Source organism: Corapipo altera, unplaced genomic scaffold, assembly GCF_003945725.1.
Source record: "Corapipo altera isolate COAL_440 unplaced genomic scaffold, ASM394572v1 45, whole genome shotgun sequence".
Lineage (NCBI taxonomy): Eukaryota > Metazoa > Chordata > Aves > Passeriformes > Pipridae > Corapipo > Corapipo altera.
The window spans coordinates 12,685,258-12,703,417 of NW_020884877.1; the positions used below are offsets into that span (position 1 = coordinate 12,685,258).

The 18,160-nt window shown below is 42.1% G+C and overlaps 2 protein-coding genes across 8 annotated transcripts in view; both read left to right on the forward strand.

Annotated features, from left to right (window-relative positions):
* Nucleotides 1-3,601: 3,601 nt before the first annotated feature.
* On the forward strand, nt 3,602-6,960 carry ATP5MC3 (ATP synthase membrane subunit c locus 3). The gene is made up of 5 exons (XM_027637273.1): nt 3,602-3,638; nt 3,718-3,795; nt 4,771-4,848; nt 5,196-5,389; nt 6,720-6,960. The coding sequence occupies exons 2-5, from the start codon at nt 3,757-3,759 to the stop codon at nt 6,832-6,834; spliced, it is 426 nt and encodes a 141-aa protein (XP_027493074.1). The 5' UTR covers nt 3,602-3,638; nt 3,718-3,756; the 3' UTR covers nt 6,835-6,960.
* Nucleotides 6,961-10,987: 4,027 nt separating this feature from the next.
* ATF2 (activating transcription factor 2) overlaps nt 10,988-18,160 on the forward strand; it is a 44,467-nt gene continuing 37,294 nt past the window's right edge. For 4 of the 7 annotated variants that reach the window (XM_027636804.1, XM_027636809.1, XM_027636811.1 and 1 more), the window contains exons 1-2: nt 10,988-11,083; nt 14,454-14,487. The gene's annotated coding sequence lies outside the window, so the exon portion shown is untranslated. Of the gene's footprint in view, nt 11,084-11,279; nt 11,356-11,571; nt 11,592-14,453; nt 14,488-16,049; nt 16,091-18,160 lie in introns of those variants that run through there. The other 3 variants (XM_027636806.1, XM_027636807.1, XM_027636808.1) reach the window with 3 other exon arrangements.

Genomic DNA, 18,160 nt, shown 5'->3' on the forward strand with positions numbered 1-18,160 from the left:
GCAGTCCTGAAGGGGAAGATTCAACTACACGGCTGTGAATGGAAGAGGTAGAACTGAAACATGGCCCAAGCTGTGAAAAATGCTGAAAAACCCTGACTTTGTAAATCAATATCAATCAATGCCCTGCAAAGTACATCATAAATCTGGATGTTCAAGAGGGCTAACACTGAGGTAATAACACCACCTTACGTTTTAAAACATTTCACAAACATTAGGAGAATCTCAGGAGGCCTTTGATCCAATGTCCTCCTTGGGGGTCTTCCAACAATTAAGAGTTATTGGAATATACTGGTTTTCCAGACACATCTCTTCCTCAAAACAGATTTTTAAAAAAAAAACTAGTGCGAGTGTGGGACATGTTTTGAGTTAATAATCCTCTGCTGGGAGATAAATTTAACCTGGAAGAATAGGTTTCAATGTAGAAGGAGAACATTTTATTTAGGCTTTGGACAATGGGATTTCTCTTGACTAGCCAAGGTTTCTCCTTCAGCAAATATAGAACAGACATTCATCTTTTATAAGTTGTTAATAATAAATGTTGAACTTTCTCAGACCCTTCTGTGCAAAGCACTTATGACATGCTCATTTATTCAGCGTTGAACAGGATTTTACTTGTTCAATTGAACCAATATGCAACTGCCATCATTTGTCTGTACCTGGAGGAAAAGTAACCCATATTAACCAGGTCGGCTTTCCAGCTTAAGGGTACTGTGCCCAGTTTCCTTATTATCTGCTTTCTGGACACCTATAAGGCTCAGATAGTTCTCTTTTAAGAAGTCACCAGAAAAATGCCATTTGAATGCAATATCTGTTCTGCTGATACTTGTGTGTTGTAACATTCAGAGCCTGATATGTGTAGATACCAATTCATTTCAGGGTTACAAATGAAATTGCATGTCACTATAGGACTGATTAATCACATGGTGTACCTAAGAAATTAGCTGCTTGGCAGCAAGAGTGAAAAAGACTGTTGCTTTTCCAAAAATAAGGACAAAAGGACTGGGAGAATCTTTATTGTTTCGTAGGAAGTTTCTAGAGGGTTTGTGAAATCTGAGACTATCTTTTCTCTTTCCTTTCTGGGAAAGGAGAAGGCCACACTAGTGAACCACAGCTAGTGGTCACTTGCTGTTCTTATTGCCCTGTCCCAAACCTGGCTAAGCAGCAGGAAGATGTGGGAGAGGAGTGAACTGGCTCTTCAGGCACCATGTACTACTCAAACATCTGTACTGCTCAAGTATCTTCCTCGCCAGAGGCAAAATGGGGAGAAAATCTCCTCTGACAGCCTTTGCTACTGTGCACACACATAACTGGTCCTGACGGGAGGAGACAGTTGAAGAACTGGGAATCTACCCTAAGAGATTTCGAGAGCCTAAGATAATATTCCAAGTAGAACAGATTTTAAGAAACGTGGTGAGTGACTAGAAATTATACTGTCTTTAGTGCATTGATGTATTTCCTTGGGGACCTAACAGCAGGTCAACCAGATAGGAAATGGTGTGAGATTAACAAGTCTTTCTTTATGAAGATCTGCTTGAATTAAAATCAACATGGCCCCTAGAGATCAGTAACTGCTCTTCTAAGTCCTCCTGAAAGCGACAGCTGAGTCACATTCAAAATACAGAATAACCTGTTATGCCTTAAAAGCAACAATCAACAAGTGTTTAATGGTGGTTCTGATGTTTTTCACAACAAAGAGCTTGTGAATGCATTTTTTTGCAAAACATTCCAGGGCGGGAATCATGACACAAGAGGGCACTTTCACGAACAAAGAGTTTCCATTTAATGCATCTTTGAACCCACGTGACTTTGTACTATGCATAGTGTCCTCTCCATTCCTGAGAGCTGGGGGAAGATCTGTGTCATACCTGGAGGCCCAGACCTCCACTTTCCCAAGAAGAAAGGATGTCTCTGTGCTGTACTTCCTTCCGTGAACAAGTGAATTCCTTTGTTGTAAACAGCCCGCTCACTGCTACACTTCCTAAGGTGAAGTACACTACTTCATAAATGGTGTACTCTGTATGTTAGTGTACAGCAGCATGTCACATTTAAGTCATTCCAACTCTACAGCATCCACGTTTGCTTTCTGGTTTTCTTAATGAATAAAATGGTGCTGGAAATATTTGTTCCCACAGTAGCATATAAATTGAATTTTATTTTTTTTAAGTGAAAAGTTCTGCCTAACCATTAAGGGGTTTTGCCATCGATACTTATTTCTTAGTGTTTGACTATGGAAGAACCACATGGCAGGCACAGTAGATCTGCCAATGTGCACCTCAGTTTCCAAAGAATGGGTGTAAGCTGTGAAAGGAAAAATAAAAAATACAAAACCACCGGCAACTTATGACCCCTTTTGCTGGCCTTTACAGGCTGATTTTATACTGCTCTGTAACTAAAACTCTGGATGAACACTGGAACGAAACCAAGCTTGCTGTTGTATTGAGGCAGGGAGCATAATGCTGGGAAATTCAAACTGTACTGTTTCTCACCTTCATACCTATAACTGAGTACACCTCCACTGTACCTGAGGATCAGAAGACACTGTGTCGTAGGTTATAAAAGGAAAATTATCCTTTACATTAGTACACAGTTGGTGAAAGTACCTATTGATCATATTTGGTGGCGGGTGTTCAAGTTGCTGATACGGAGCATGTCAGCTGTGTGGCACCTGTGTTTTAATCCATGACAACAACATAAATCGTCTGTGTAAGTTTGCAGGAGGCCAGTAGCTGAGTCCTAAGAGACTGTGCTATGTTCCCATCCCTAAACACGATGCACATATCCTCTTACTTGTTCCCTTAGAGGCAGTATGCTACACACAGACTATTTAGAATTTGTTTTTATGGCACAGATTGTATCAAGTGAAAATTGTGCAATGACTTAAATACATTTCCCAAAGTTTTACGTAAAATGTGGATTTTTCTGTATCTTTCCTAGTTGATGTTAATACTACTTACAATGGAAAATGACCATTAAAATGATGATCCCGTTATCAAATGAAAAACACCAAAGCACGTGTGAGTGATTAAAGCGGGAATCTCAGGAACACATGCCCAGCTCAGTGATGTTAATCCTGTTTCGACTAAGCTTGATTAAAAAGGATTTTTGTCGTTGCTTGGGTGTGAACCTGCTCGTGGCGCAAAATTACTCATAAAACAGGAGGGGCTTTTTGAGCATTACTAATTAAACAGTAGCCGCATACGAGGACACAGCAGGTGTTCTCGGAGGCGTCCCCTTCTCCTGCCGGTGACCCGAGTCCCGGGGAGGGGGCGCGACACCGCCACACCGTGACACCAACACCGTGGCACTGACACCGTGTCATCGACCCCACGACACAGCCACGGCGATACGGCGTCACTAACACTACGACGCCGCTACCACAACACCGCGTCACCAACACCACATCCCCGCCCCGCCCTCAGCACTCGCCCCGCCCCTGCCCCGCCCCCGGCTGGCGCTGTGCGACTGCGGCTGCGCGGGAGCAGCGGCGCGCACGCGCGCACCGCGCCTCCCGCGGCCGCCAATGGCGCCGGCACAAAGTGACCTTGGGTGCGCCCCGCCCCTTCCGCCGCCCGGCCCCGCCGCGCCTGCGCAGCCCGGCCCAGCCCGCCCGCCCTCGGCCCGAGCGCGGCAGCCGCACGGTGAGACCCGCGCCCCCCGCGCCATCCGCGACCATCGCCGCCCCCGCTCGCCGCTCCCTCACTCTCTCCCTCTCCGCAGAGACGCCGGATCGCGACCCCCGGGACGCCGCCCGCTAAGATGTTCGCTTGCGCCAAGCTCGCCACTTCGCCCTCCCTGGTGAGTGGGGGCCCGCGGGGGCGCCTGCGCCTCCTCAGCGGCTGCGTCCCGGGCGGCGGCGGGAGCCGTGGCGGCGGCGGGGCCCCCGCGGGTCGGGCGGGCCTGTGGGTCCTGCGGCGGGGCCCCGGGACGAGCCCGTAGCGAGAGCCGCCCGCCCAAGTGCGGAGGGGCGAGGGAGGGGCGGTCGGGCTGCGGCAGGGCCGCGTTCTCCTTCCCGCCTCCTTGGCGGGGGCCGCGGCCCGGTGCCAAGGTGAGGGGCCTCCGCACACAGCGGCGGAGGGGGAGGGTAGCGCAGCCGGTGGCTCTTGGGCCTGCTGCTCTCCGCGCCTCGCTGTAGGTCAAACTCCAGCCTGTTGCTTGTCCTGTGCAAGGCCGGGACTTTTTGCCCTTGCGGAGACAAAAGAGTGACCTGCATGAAAACGATCTCTCTGGCCTGCAGAACGTCTGGTTTTGCGTGGTGCAGGTACAGGTTTACCCTGCAGGAAGAGATTTGTGCAAGAGCCTATATGACCTTACGCTGCCAGGAGCCCAAGGACACATGCAGGCCTCTTGTGAAAGAGAATTCATTCATTTGTGCCTCGCTAGATTTAAAAGTCTAGATTACACCTATGCATTTAACAGCTTTGAAATTCATTTTGAAGGCTTTTATTTTTTCATTTCAAAACGCATATCACTGCCTGCTGATCTGTCGGGCCTTTTTGTTGGTGTTTTGCCTCATTGTCAGCATAATGCATGTACAGGGTCGTTGAATGATGTGGCTGTTTGCACTAACATCTGCTAAGAACGGTGCTGTCAGATTGCACGACAGTGCTTGCTTCTCTATCATTGATTGTATATCCAGCTGTGCAGAGATGGCCGTCTTTCAAGGAAGACAAATGGCTTAGTAGCTAATAGCCTTATAATCTTACAGACTATTGTATGGAACAGCTGTGATCAAATGTTTCTTCTTTTATAGTTTTTTTCCTCCTCTTGCAGATCCGTGCTGGATCAAGAGTCTTGTACAGACCACTTTCGGCGTCTGTGTTGTCTAGGCCAGAGATCAAGAATGGAGAGGTACCTTATAAACAAAATTCTGTATCTTCTTAAATTACCTGGTGAGCCTAAATGTCCTCAGCCTAGAGTTCACTTGTACTAACTCAAATACCTATAGTGTGAAACTTAAATGAAACACCTAATAATACTTGTTGGTGTCTTGCTGTTTCCCCTGAGAAGTGTTTCACATTTAAAGTTGATGCTTTCAGGTGGAACAGGTAACATTCTGAAGTTTTTAACTCTTACAGTGTCATCACTTGGACAAAGAGCTAGACATTTGATCTAATACAACTTTTAATACTGGATAATAACACTGCCACATGGTCTTGTGTCTGAATATAATGCTTTTTCTTGTTTTGTTTTCTTAGGGCAACTCAACAGTTAATGGGGCCCAAAATACTGTCTCCCGACTAGCACTTAGAGAATTCCAGACTAGTGCTATCAGCAGGGACATTGACACTGCTGCCAAATTCATTGGTGCTGGTGCAGCCACAGTAGGTGTGGCTGGTTCTGGTGCTGGTATTGGAACAGTCTTCGGTAGTCTAATCATTGGTTATGCCAGGTAATCAATCTCTCTCTCTTTTAAAACTCTTAAGTTGTATGCAGATGTGTCTTGAGATAGAACCCCCAGATCAGCTAAGTTGTAGTAAGGATGTTGGCACTGTAATAAATTCTGTTAATGATTACTGTTACTGATAAAGATGGCTGAATAGAATCATATGAAACTGTACTATATTCATCAGGACAGCTCTGTTAAATTCAGAACTTTGTACACTCTACCTGGAGGAGAGCCGTGAAAGAAATTGCACCGTTAGACTTGCTTGGTCTTTCAGTCACTGAAGTCTAGTGTTTCAGCCTTCAAGCCTAGAAATGAATTAAAAATCCATCCTGGGTCTTTTCCCATGTGAGAGGAAAAGTCCTAGAGAAAAACAGTCTGAAAACTGGTAATAAGGAGTGTGAGTCTGTGTGGTTTAGCCTTCATAGTCCGGATTGTTGTTTATAAATGGATGTTTAATTCAGTTTTCTAACACATTCAGCTTTGCACACAAAGTATGTAATTTATCAAATGAATTATCATTGCTTCTAGAAATCTGAAGGGAGTGAGGGTGAGGATTTTGTAGTAGGGATGAATTTCCACATAATTTTGCAACATTCCTGTTACATAAATAGTTCACATGGCATCATGAAAGAGCAGAACTGATACAGGCATAAAAAAGGTTTCATATTCTTCATTACTCTTTCAGCCAGTTAAGATATAAGTCTTATTTCTTAACAAAGGTTTTTAAGCCCTACTGAAGACAACTTCACTTTCCATTGGAGAAAAAAGTATTTTCAGTACAAAATTAATGCATTGGGTTTTGAATTTGGCATGAACATGTCAATAAGAAGTTGTAGAACATTACTTCACAGTTTTATGTTGAATACTTTTTCCTCTCACTTCTTGAAGGTATATTCATTGCACTTTTGCAAAAAATTGCTGTGAATTCTCCCCCCTCCCCCGGTGATTTCAGTTCCTGTATTTGTCTTGAGCTGCTTAAAACATTATAAACTACATTGGGAGTATAGTTCTCATGCCACAGATGTGAAATAAATGCCTAAAGCATAGTGCTGATAGTTTCTGCATGGGAGGATGTAGAGAAGTCAAATTCAAAAGTATATATGAGCGTAGTCATAACAACTGCTCATTTGGAAAACCCCTGTACCATCTGCATAACCTGAATCTAGTCTTAATTGCCAACTCATTTGTCTTCAGTGAAATCCTTGCAAAAAAATAGTTCTACTTGGATTTATTGGAGTTTCCTGTTCTGTAGCAAGGAAGTATGAGGTTAAACTGTGTGAGAAACATCTTAATTGTAAAGATAAAAAGGTCTTACACCTTCACTTTCTTTTAGAAATCCTTCTCTGAAGCAGCAGCTGTTCTCATATGCTATCCTGGGATTCGCCCTGTCTGAAGCTATGGGTCTCTTCTGTCTGATGGTTGCTTTCTTGATCCTATTTGCCATGTGAATGGAGATCTGCCTGAAATACTGGCATTGGAATGTAACTGCATTTTATGGGACTCCCAAAATGTTGGTGTCATGGAAATTGATGCTATTTCCAAAGTCATTTCATTAAAGATAACTTTAACTGTCAGCCTGTTGCCTGCATTTATTGTCTTTCTCACTAGGATATCTGGAAGATGGCATTTTGTTTTTCAGTCGCTGTGGATTTCTCCTGATAATGACGTATTGCATAGGACCACCTTTCAAATAATGACCTCAAGCCAAGCATTAATATAGATGGTCATGTGGCTTGTTTGTTAAAATCCACGTGGCATATCTTTGAAAGATGAAAGGATGCAGAGATGAAGTGTGAAAGGCTGTAGTGCTGGCCGCCCTCCTGTTTGTGTTTTAAACGTCCAGCGCTGTTTCTCTGCACAATTGATTTTTTCTCAAGCTAGCTGACACATAAGTTCTTCTGGCACCTCTTAATAGAAGGAGCCAAACACAAATCCATGGAAGATTAAAGAAAGTTCTCTTTGTGTCAGTTTTCAGCTACATTAGAAATTTTGATTACCATGGTAAAAGTTTTCCACTTGGATCTGATGTGTTCCCATTGAACTAAATTAATGATTGATTCAGTTTGGTCCAAATCATTTAGTTGTGACACTCTGATATTATACTCTTGGCTCCACCTAATTAAAAGGAAGAGCTTCCAGTTTCCTAATTTTGTAAAGTCAGCCCTGCATTATCTTGCAAATTCTTTAAGAGCATTAGGATCAAAGCATTTTTGTTACAAAAATATTGCTGCAGTATCTATCTGTCCTTCTCATAGTATCTGTCTTGTAACAATCTAAATACATTTATAGTGTATTTTGGAGCAAAATTCTTTGTGCTACTATGATAATCTGGTCAGGGGGTTGATCACATCTCAAACTTTATTCAGAATATTAATCTTATCATTTGACAAATACAAGCTGAACTTGGTAAGAATGTGAGCAAGCTTGTTAAATGTTCTGTCATCTTCCTATTAAACGGGTAATTACTGAATTAAATATAGATGCCTATCCTGTAGGAAGTGGAGAGAGGATTACTGACTCTCTGATCAGTGCAAGATGCAGGTAAGATTTTTTCATCTGAATTAAAAAGTACCAAATTGGTGTTCACAGAGATGTGGTGGACTTTGTTATGTTACTAGTTGGACTTGATGATCTTAAAGTTCTAAGAGACTTTTCCTTAAAGGTGTTTCCCAACCTAAATGGTTCTGTGATTCATGTAACATAATGTGGCCCTAGCATGAGAAGTAGCTTTCCCCACATGTTCTTAGGAGAAAATAGGCATCTCTGATACAGAGAACATCCTTTTATATATGTGAATTTCAGGAGTGTAGAATATGTAGCATCTTTTAAGTATTAGCTTTATCACAAGTAGTGTCTTATATGACAAGATCTGTAAGTCAGGGTTTTGTGGAGAGGGTAGGAGGTGAAGGATATTGCAGGTATCTTCCATGTCTACACTCATACAGTGTTGATTTTAGGAACTGGCTTACCCATTCTCATAAGCTGTTGAGTTGCAGAGCTGACATGCAGTGCATTTACCCTGGTTGAAAGGTAGATAATCTAGACTAAAGATTGTATGTGTACTGCTGTCCTGGTAGGTGATGAACTTTATTCTGTTCTTTGAGTACAGCAGAGATGTCTGCCGGTATCTGATATCGCAATCTACATTTCCTAAAATCATGGACAGTCTAGTGGATTAGCTTAATTCAAGCTTCAGATTTCCTTCTCACTGGGATTTGGCCAAACAGGCATCTTCAAACTTGTCTCAATCAAGTCTAGCTCGGTCTCTGTTAATTCTACTTAGGAATTTGTTTGCAAATAAAATGTTTCTGCTGAGTTGTTGTTATCTGTTCGGTGTAGACAGAAGACCTGGCTAAGCTATTGCTCCATAACCTCAGTAAGAAAGCCACCTGAGTCACCATGAGTTACTTGAATCAGGTTTGAATAATAATTTCTGGATTTACATCCCATATTTTCCCATATGCTTCACTGTGTCAACATGTACCCTTTTTCTTGTGATCAGCCTTTCCTGAAAGGCAGCAGGACATCTTGGGTGATCCTGTATCTGGATGTGAAGTCTGTTTTAGTAGTAGCATCTCCCCAAGCTTGTTATCTTTTAAATCACTCAGACTGATGAATATAGGCCAAACTCAAGCAAAATTGCTGTTTGGTTATGCCAATCGTGAAAAAATTGGATCTGGATTTTACAGATAAAGATTAATCAAGGACTGTCAAAACATGGCCACAAACCTTCGCACAGCGGATTATCCTCCTTATAGACAATAAGGGGCTTAGAGTTAACGAGTGATGGGCAGATGTTGACAGCTGAACTATCATAGAACACATTGAACCCTTTCTCTATTCCTCCATTTTCCCTATTCTTAAAAAACAATTTGAGTGCTCTGACAAAGAGTACTTGTTTTCCTAAAATGCTCACAAAAGTTTCAACTATAAATGTGTAAAAGACTAATTTTTTTTTTTACCAAAGAAAACACCAATCCAACCTCTTTGGATTGATAGAGCAGGAGCAGACCAAGGTCTCTCGATCTTCTCCACAACAGTTTACATCAAGAAATCTTTCTGTAAGCCAGAGAAACCAAATTTAAAGTTTTTTGAGGTGATACTGTAGGCTTCACTTCCTTGAAACCCTTTTCACGGTTTCTTCTGACATGGACCATGCTGACCATAGAGATTGTCAACTCATGAAAATTTGTGTTAGAGGTTCTCCAGACTCCCAAGGCTGTTCATGTTTCATTGTTGAAGACGAAGCTAAATGAAGCAGATCTTCATTGTCTCTGAATAACTGTTCTTCCTGCTGTTCAGGTAGATCAGACCTGATGCCACCTCTGGAAGTGGTGTGCACAGTGTGTTGTTCTAATGGATAATGAAGGAAATGCTTATGTTAGCAATTATGCTTTTAAGTTATTGCTGCAGGTAAAAGTGAACATCCTGCTGCTGTTTTTTTCATTTTCCTCATTTCCCTCTGTCTGTTTTTTTGCACCAGTTTCAGACTGAAGAAAAGCACTTGCAGTTGAGGTTTTTTTGTCCAGGCTCAGGACTGCTGCTACCATGTGATGGTGGAGCTAAACCATTGAAAAATGCTTGCTTCCAATACAGCTTTTAGTTGCTCTGTGAAGAAAGAAATATTTAAGATCTCTGTTCCTCTCTTCTGCACTCACATTTGAGTCCTTTGCAACATGCTACATTAAAAAATAATACCACCTTTAAGTGAAAAGTGTACTTTTATGCAGTGCTTTTTATCCTACCATATCTCAAAGAACTTTTCAAAAGTGCTGTATAGTGCCTACCAAAACAATACACAAGAAATGAAACATACTATATTGTCTTCTGCAAGTTCAGAGAAACTCAGACAAAATGTATATTACTGGGACTAACACTACTTTTTTAGAAATACTTTATTGTTTCAGTCTCGTAATCTCAGATCAGTCTCAGAACAAGACAGTTTGAAATGATACACAGGCACAGAATTAAAACTTCATCTGTGATTCAGAGCACATACTAGCTAAACTGTGTTGCCATATAGGGTTATATTTTTTTTAATTAATACAAAATGCTTTTAGTTCCTCCTGTGTAAAATAGAGGTGCTTGCCATCATTCTATAGTGCTGCAGCATTTTTGATACATCGACTATGGCGAACGTTTAGCAGAACCACGGCTTCAGGCACACGCCAAGCTCCTGCCCCGAGTTGCGTGAAGAGAGATGGGGAAACCAGTGTAATGTAGCCAGTATATGGCTTTGGAGGTCTGATTATTCAAAAAATTAGATGTGACAAGCACGTGAAGACTTGCCACTGAGCACAGCCAGGCAGTGGTTTAGACCCTGCCTGCTGCCTTCCCTTCGCAGCAGCTCCCAGCCCTCCCGCAGCAGGGGACGGGCGCTCCATCCCGCGCTCCCGTCCGCCATGGCTGCACAGATCCTGCTCCTCTCACCGCGCTGGGCCTGGCACCGCCACGGCCCGGCTGTCGCGGCAGAGGCGCTGCCCCGATGAGGCAGCGGAGCCCTGGGCAGCCCCGCGTCCGGTGTCCGCGGCGGGACCGGGCGCTGCTCCCGCCCCGCTGGCTTTGGGTGTGACGGCCCCGCCCCCGCTCGCCACGTGACCACCCCGCCCCCGCGGAGGTGTCAGCGGCGATCTCGCGAGAGGTGACGGAAGCCCGCGGGGGACCCGGCCTTTAATGTGCGGTGCGGCCGCGTTCCGGGTGAGTTTGTAAACACGGCCCGGCCCGGCCCGGCCCCGCGGCTCCTCCTCCCTCCGCGCTGCGGCGGCGCCGGGCGGGCGGGGGCACCGGGTGCGGCGCGGCGGGAGCGGCCCGCGCGGCGGTAGGCGGGGGATGCCCGGGAGGCAGTAACATGGCGCCGCTGCCGCTCTCCGCGGCAGCCCCCTCCCCCAGCGCGGCCTGCGGCTCCCGCCGCCCCTAGAGCGGGGCGGGGCGGCCCGGCCGGCGCCGCGGACACCGGCACCCGCCAGGAGGTAGGGCCTGGCGGGGCGAGCGGGTGGGCGAAGGGACTGCGGCGCATCCGGGAGCGGGAAGCCCTGCGGGGGCAGCGCCGGGACCTGCCCCGGCCCGGCCCGGCCCGCGGTGGTGGGCACAGGGCGGGAGGAGGGGGCGGCCAGGCCTCGCCTTTCCGCCTCGGCTCGGCTCCAAGGAGGCGTCCTCCCCATCCATCTTCTGCTTTGGAAGGAGATCTCGATCCGTGCCGGTGCTGGTGCGGAGAGTGCCGAGAGGGGTGCGGGTGTGAGGGGCGTTGGACGGGGGGGTGCGAACAGCTTTTCTGCACCACAGGGAGGTCTTGGCCTGCTTGGTGTTTGGCCGTGGACGTGGACCTCCTGGACCAGTTGCCTCATTGACTTTGCCTGTTATTGTGCATTATGCCTCTCGAGTTGCCTAATAGAAGGTCTCTGAAGCTTTCGTGAAAAAGACACATCACAGACTCTCAATCAGTGATGGCTGCACGGTGTTTCAGGCACAAATGTTTTATGCCGCGATGCAACCTCATGTTTGTAGTTAGGGCATGTGTGTGCTGCCATATTGCTTCTGCAGTCTTATTCATTCTATAGCCTTTTTCTATCCCTATTCTTGAAGGGAGATCCATGAGTGTCTTCATGTCCTGTCCATGCACTCTGTGTCAGTCATTTGCTTTTCCTTGCGTTGCTGTCTCCCAGAGATGTTTATCTTCAAATAGTGATGCTGTCGCCTGTTCCCTTGCACTGGAATGAGAAATTTAAGTAAAGCTGAAAATTCTGAACCAGTCTCTGCTTTCCAAATAGTGACCTCGAGTATGGCCCACGTGTATTTTATTTTCTACCTTTTAAAATAATATTTTTGTTTTCTTCTCATCAAATTGTATTCATGGGGGTGAACATCATGTCCCCAGGTCTGGCTGAGCGTAAAACCAGATAAAAGTTAATAAAAACAAATATTCCTGAAGTTAAGGTCATAACACTGTTAGATGCTAAATTCAGCACCAGCTGATAGGATGAGGATGAGGCCTTGTGGTCCTGGTCTTCTACAGGTGTTCCAGATGGGATTTCTTCAGCCATCCTCTGAAACAGGTTGCTGTTCAGTTAATGGACATCCAGTTGCAGACACAATTTCAGAGGGGCAAACTATAGTTGAGTTAGGCACTCACTTAAGTTCTCTTAAGTGTTTATAATTCTGCATTCAAGAATCAAAATTGTTGTCTTGTTAAAAAACAAAACAGTAATTTTGTCAAGAATTGCTTGTTATATAGTGCATCAAAAGAATTGTGAAATAATAAAAAACCTTAATGTGTCCATAAAGTGAAGCAGCTCTTTTAAAAATCCATTTTGACTTTATGTTTCAATACTGATATTGCGTGTTAATGCTTAATCAACTAGTTGAACTTCTGATCTTCACAATGTAGTTGATGTTTCTATCCTAACTTGGATTCTAGAAATATGAGTATGTTTGGTATGTCTTTTTCCAGAAACTTCTAGACTATTCAGTATCTAACATAAGGTGCTTTCAGCTCTTAAATTTGATCATACATACTTTTATTAAGTGTTGTTTTCTCTTTTGTGACAAAATGTTGAACAGCTTGAAATATTATTCTGATTATGGTTTCATTACATTTTGGATGTACATAGTGCTAAAAATTCCTTTTCTGTCATCAACTGTTTTTTATTCCATTCTTAACAAATTTAAACTTAGGAATGCACATTTCTAGCTCCAAGGAGTTTTACTAACTTTAAAAGTTTCTTATGTCTAATATCAACATTTGTAATGTTTTCTTAAAGTAGTCTTGAATTTCTGTGTAAAAACTATGCATTAACTATTCTCAAAGGAGCAAACTTGATTCAATAATTTTAACTTTTTTTTTTTAACAATTAACAGATTTCGTTGTCCTCCTGCATAACTCAACTGCATTTGCTTCACATGTAATGTGCACTCTAAGGAGGCATTGGTTATAGTTAGTGATAGAAATATGAGTCAATATTTAATAACCATGCAATAAATATTTTTTTCAAGTCTGGGCTGTACTGTTTCCAACTTTATTCTGTGTCCGTTTCAGTGCAGCCGGAGAACTTTTCCATTAGCTTCACTTCACATGAGAGCTTCTCTTCAGTAAAGCATTCCAAGCAATACTGTATGTTTCCCTTTCTAGATGAGTGCCAATGGTCATTGATAGAATTACTTATATACAATGATCTTATAGAATAAGATCATTCTGTTTTAATGAGCAAGGGGAGTCTTGTACTGGGATATTTTTGATATATTTAAAGATTTTTTTAAAAATTATATTCTTAATTGTTGTATTCAATTTTATAATTCAGGGATGCAGTCTGAGAAAATGTGAAAAGGAAGTAACTTTTTGTTAAGCTTTTTTTTAATTTGTTGAAAGTAGTGTAGAAAAAGGAGGTTGGATTTCTGATGTTTGTTAGGTTGATGGTCAATATGAAGACGTCCAAACCTAGATAAATGAGCTGGGGAAAGTAAGCCCTAATATCTCTGTAAGCAAATTGTAAAAAGATGGGTGGAATATTAACCCCTCTATATTTCTTCTTTGAGGTTCATTGACTTTTCATTTATCTGCAAGAGCTGTAGTCACACAGCCTGAATTTTTAATAAGTTAAAGAAAGATCAAGGTGCCTCTGAAAAATACTGAAGCCAGAGGGTTGAATTAGAAGCTGCCTATTCAGCCAGCAGGAAGCATTTGGCCTAAGGACCTTTCTTAATGCCCTTAGTGTTCTCTCCTTACCAGAAATGTGTCCTCTTGTAGATGAAGCCTGCTCCTTCAGCAGAGGTGAAGGAACTTAATTGCTTTGTTTCTGTATATGTGACTATCTCCAACTGGCTTTCTTGTTCTTATTTGCAGAATCTACTGAGCTACTTTCTGGCAATCTTACTTTCATTATGAGGACAAATGTGTTTATTTTTCAAATTTTATCTCCTCCATTTTCTTCATCGGTCAGTTTTAATTTTTAGAAATGCTGAATTCTACAGTGTGACACAAATACAGTTAGTCAGATCGCTTCTGAAAGTGCACTGTGATGGTCAAGTATTAATTATACTGCTTTTGCTTCACCTTTCTTCTTTTGCTTTATAGGAAACAGAAAAAATAGCTGTTCCAGTCCCTCCAGGTAAGTGGAGCAATGCTTTTTTTGTCCTTTAAAATACAAAACTTTAATTTTTTTTTAATTTATGTCACTTCTTATTAAGTAGTATATTCTACCTACTAACTTCTGATTTTTACTCAAAATTTGCACGTCTACCTCTACAGAAAATTGTGGAAATAAAGATAGACTCAAATGTGGGAATTGATTAAAATTGATGCTTTGAATACTGTATGCAAGTGTTGAAAGTATAAAGGTGCCACATTCATTTTGATTTGTGTTGATTTGTTTGATTGCATGAGAAAGCCATCTCTTTTAATTTTGAGGTGTTTACATTTGGAAAACAAAAATAACTGCCCGTTATGTTTTTGGTGGTTTTTTTCCCCCTCATCTAAAGAAGCTCTTCAAGTAACTAGTAAGAGAATGTTATCCTTTACTGTGCCAAATATGTTCAGTTCACTTTGAGTGAGTATGTACCTCAAGTAGAGCTCTTAAAGTTGACAAAGACTTAAAAATATTGACCTTATCATTTTATGCTTCAGTTTCCTATTATAAAATGAAGCTTTAAAGTAAAGTTTTATACTATCTAAAGTAACTACACACTGTGATGAGATTTACAGAAAAGCTTAGTAAGAGTTAATAATTCTCTGCACAGTGAGGCTACTGTATCTTGCAGTAAAAGGGGCACAGTCCCAGATCAAATGTAAAGAATAAAGGGAAATGTTGACTAGACATGATCAGTCTTGAGGAAATGCAAACATCCGTAGGAAAATACGTCACTGATACTGTAACATAAGCACTTTGTAATGTTTGGACCCAGAGAAGACTGAATGATGATGGACTGCTGTAATTCTAACTCGTCTCAGTGGCCTAATATAGCTTTTGTCCAACTTTCATCTTTTTTCAAACCAGAATGTAGAGATGTTTCTTGAGTTGGAGCCACATGCAAGTGATCAGTCTGGCTGCAGGGCTTGGATATGCTTCACATGTGAGCAGTAGTAGATAAATCAGCTGCTACTGTAGCTGCAGACTGACAGATTGTCCTCTATGGACTGTCCAGTTTGGGGGGGTGACACAGTTGTGAGAATATGCATCTCTTCTTGCTGGTTGGCCAGCAGAGGAATGCTATCCTTCAAAAATTTTAAGGTTTTTGTTTGTTTGTGCGGGTTATGTGTGTTTATAGTTGTCTTTTCTGTGTTCAGCTCTGGCAGTTTTACTCCATGCTGTCTGTGTCAGCCCTGACGTGTCAGGAGGGCAGTCTCTCTTGTTGCTACAGTGCTTAAAATAAGTAATCACAGGGTAAGACTGCACAGCCCCTGAGCAGGTTCGTGCATGGAGGTCTTTCAGCACAAAGCTTGGTTTCTATAGGTAAAGCAGAGGCTTTAGCTGTAAGTCTGATGAATCTTTACTAGAGATGTGCAAAGAATTATTTTTCTCAGCAAATTTGTAGAGGTTTTTGCAAGGACTATCAATATGTATACGGTTTAAAAAGCTACTTAAATAGAAAATAAATTTTGAAACAGGGTGTAAGTCGTGTTTGCCATGCTCCTGTATGTGGGAAATTAAAAGGAGACAGAAGAACCTGTACCAGTAAAATAAGCCAATAAGACATGGTTTAACTCTGTGTATGGTATGATTCTATTCTTTTACAAATTGTCTACAGAAGGATATTTTGAAAGCAAACCTCAGACTATGTAGTAATAGTTTCCACAAAGTGTACCCAAGATGTTTAATTAAAATCTTATAGAAAAATGCAGGTAATTGTTGAAGCTAATTTTGTGGCACATTTAGGTAAACATTAGTGTAGCATTGTACAGAGACATCTTTATTTTTAAATAAGCACATCATCCTAAATATTAGTGAATTACTTGCAAACCTTGTTTTTATTTCTCTGTATTATATATATTTTGAAGATGTATATATACTTACTTATATATTTTACTGCACCATTTACATTCCAAAAGCAATAGAAGAGGCTCATGACATTTTAAATAGGCATGCTTTGAAAGTATTTTACTTTTGCATTGAAAGTATGGAGCAAACACCAAAAAAGTGAGAGTAGTTTCTGATTTCAGTACCGAAGGTGATTATATTGCCAAGATTATTTCATGTTTTTCCCATGTTCAACTCTGATCCTGTTATTGTGTGACTTCAGATTCTTTGTATGGACTTCTTTATGCTACTGAAAGGAATGTAGGGTTGGAAGATTACAGAAGAAAGTTGCAGTTCAGTGGATTGTAGTAAGAATCACGTCACTGAATGTTCATTTTGTCTGAAGAGGTTAGTTAAGGCTGGAGTTTCGTGTTCAGATTGGATTCCTTCAGGAACCATCTTTTTTTCTTTGGGTCAAGGTGTTTGCTGTTGCCTGGGTAACAGTCCAGGGTGTCTATAATTCACCTCTACTGATGGGGCAGTCACTTTATGTATTTTATTTCTCATTTGGTTGGGTGATTAACATTTTTGTCAAGGTGGCATTTAAGTTGCTATTTTGGTTTTCAGGGGGATAGTATTTTCTAAATTCTTCTTTCTTACTGTGATATTCTCACTTAGAGCAATCAGTTTCCAACAGAGACTCTTGAAATCAGAGCGGGAATTACAAACATTTTTTTCTGAAAATTTGCCTTCTGTGTGTTAGTCTTGCTGTGCCTGTCAGGCAATGTAATCCAGAAGGAAAAGAGGAGGCAAAGGTTTGTTTGTATTTTGTAGCAGCAACAGCTTTAGTTGTTGGGCTGTGAAGTTAACTATGCAGAGTCTTCTAAAGCTGTCAGAACATTTCCCAAGTTTGGATTGTCTATTGCAGTTGTTCACCTCTGTTTCTAGCTATGATATCTCTATGGTATACTTTAAATTTCAGAGTTATCTTGGGTTGCTCAGAATTTCATCCACTCAAATTTTGAATTCCTACAAGGATGGAGATTCCACAGCCCCACTGGGCAAACCTGTACCTTGCTCTTAACTTTCCTAGTGTGCCTTGTGAATGCTGCATCTCATCCTTTTCTTGTACTCTACACAAAGTCTGGATCTGTCTTGTCTCTATCAATACATCAGGTAGTATCAGATAGCAAGTATATCCTTCCTTAGCCTTCCTTCTCTGTTCTGAACAAACTTTGCTTCTTGATATTCCTGTTTTGATGAGGCCCTGAGTGGTTTCTCTCCAGTTCATTAACTGTCTTGAGGAGCTCAACAGTGGATATAGCACTCCAGCTGTAGCCTTATGAGTGCCAGGTAAAGGGGAATAATCAATTCCCTTCATCTGGTTGCTGTGCCTTTGCTAATTCATCCCAGTAGCCTGTTGGCTTTCAGTGCTGCAAGTGGCATGATGCTGAATCGCATTCAGTTTTTTGACCTCCAGGAGTTAGAGATTCTGCCCCTAAGGTGCTTGACAGCCAGTTGCCCCTCACCCTCCACTGCTGCATGGAGTTATTTTGTTCTAGGTGCAAGCTTTGCATTTGTCTTTGTAATACGTAAATAAAATTCTTATCAATTTGGCAACACTAATGAATGCAAACCCTTTGTTTTTCCATCCTGTCAGATCCAGTTTCTATTTAGATTTAAAATGTCAGAGATCATACTTGGAATGTGAGCACCCTTTTAGGTGCAAAAATTTCAGTGCTTCAAGATAATTTTTTTCTTCAGATGTTAGCTGGAATCTTTTTGCAAGGGATTACCTCACAAAATTCCATGTGGCCTGTAGTCAAAT

What these genes read in the sequence shown, in the direction of transcription:
- ATP5MC3 (XM_027637273.1), top strand. Translation starts at nt 3,757, where the DNA reads ATGTTCGCTTGCGCCAAGCTCGCCACTTCGCCCTCCCTG. An exon ending in TCGCCACTTCGCCCTCCCTG is followed by an intron (nt 3,796 to 4,770) that starts GTGAGTGGGGGC and finishes CTCCTCTTGCAG; the next exon opens with ATCCGTGCTGGATCAAGAGT. An exon ending in CAGAGATCAAGAATGGAGAG is followed by an intron (nt 4,849 to 5,195) that starts GTACCTTATAAA and finishes TTGTTTTCTTAG; the next exon opens with GGCAACTCAACAGTTAATGG.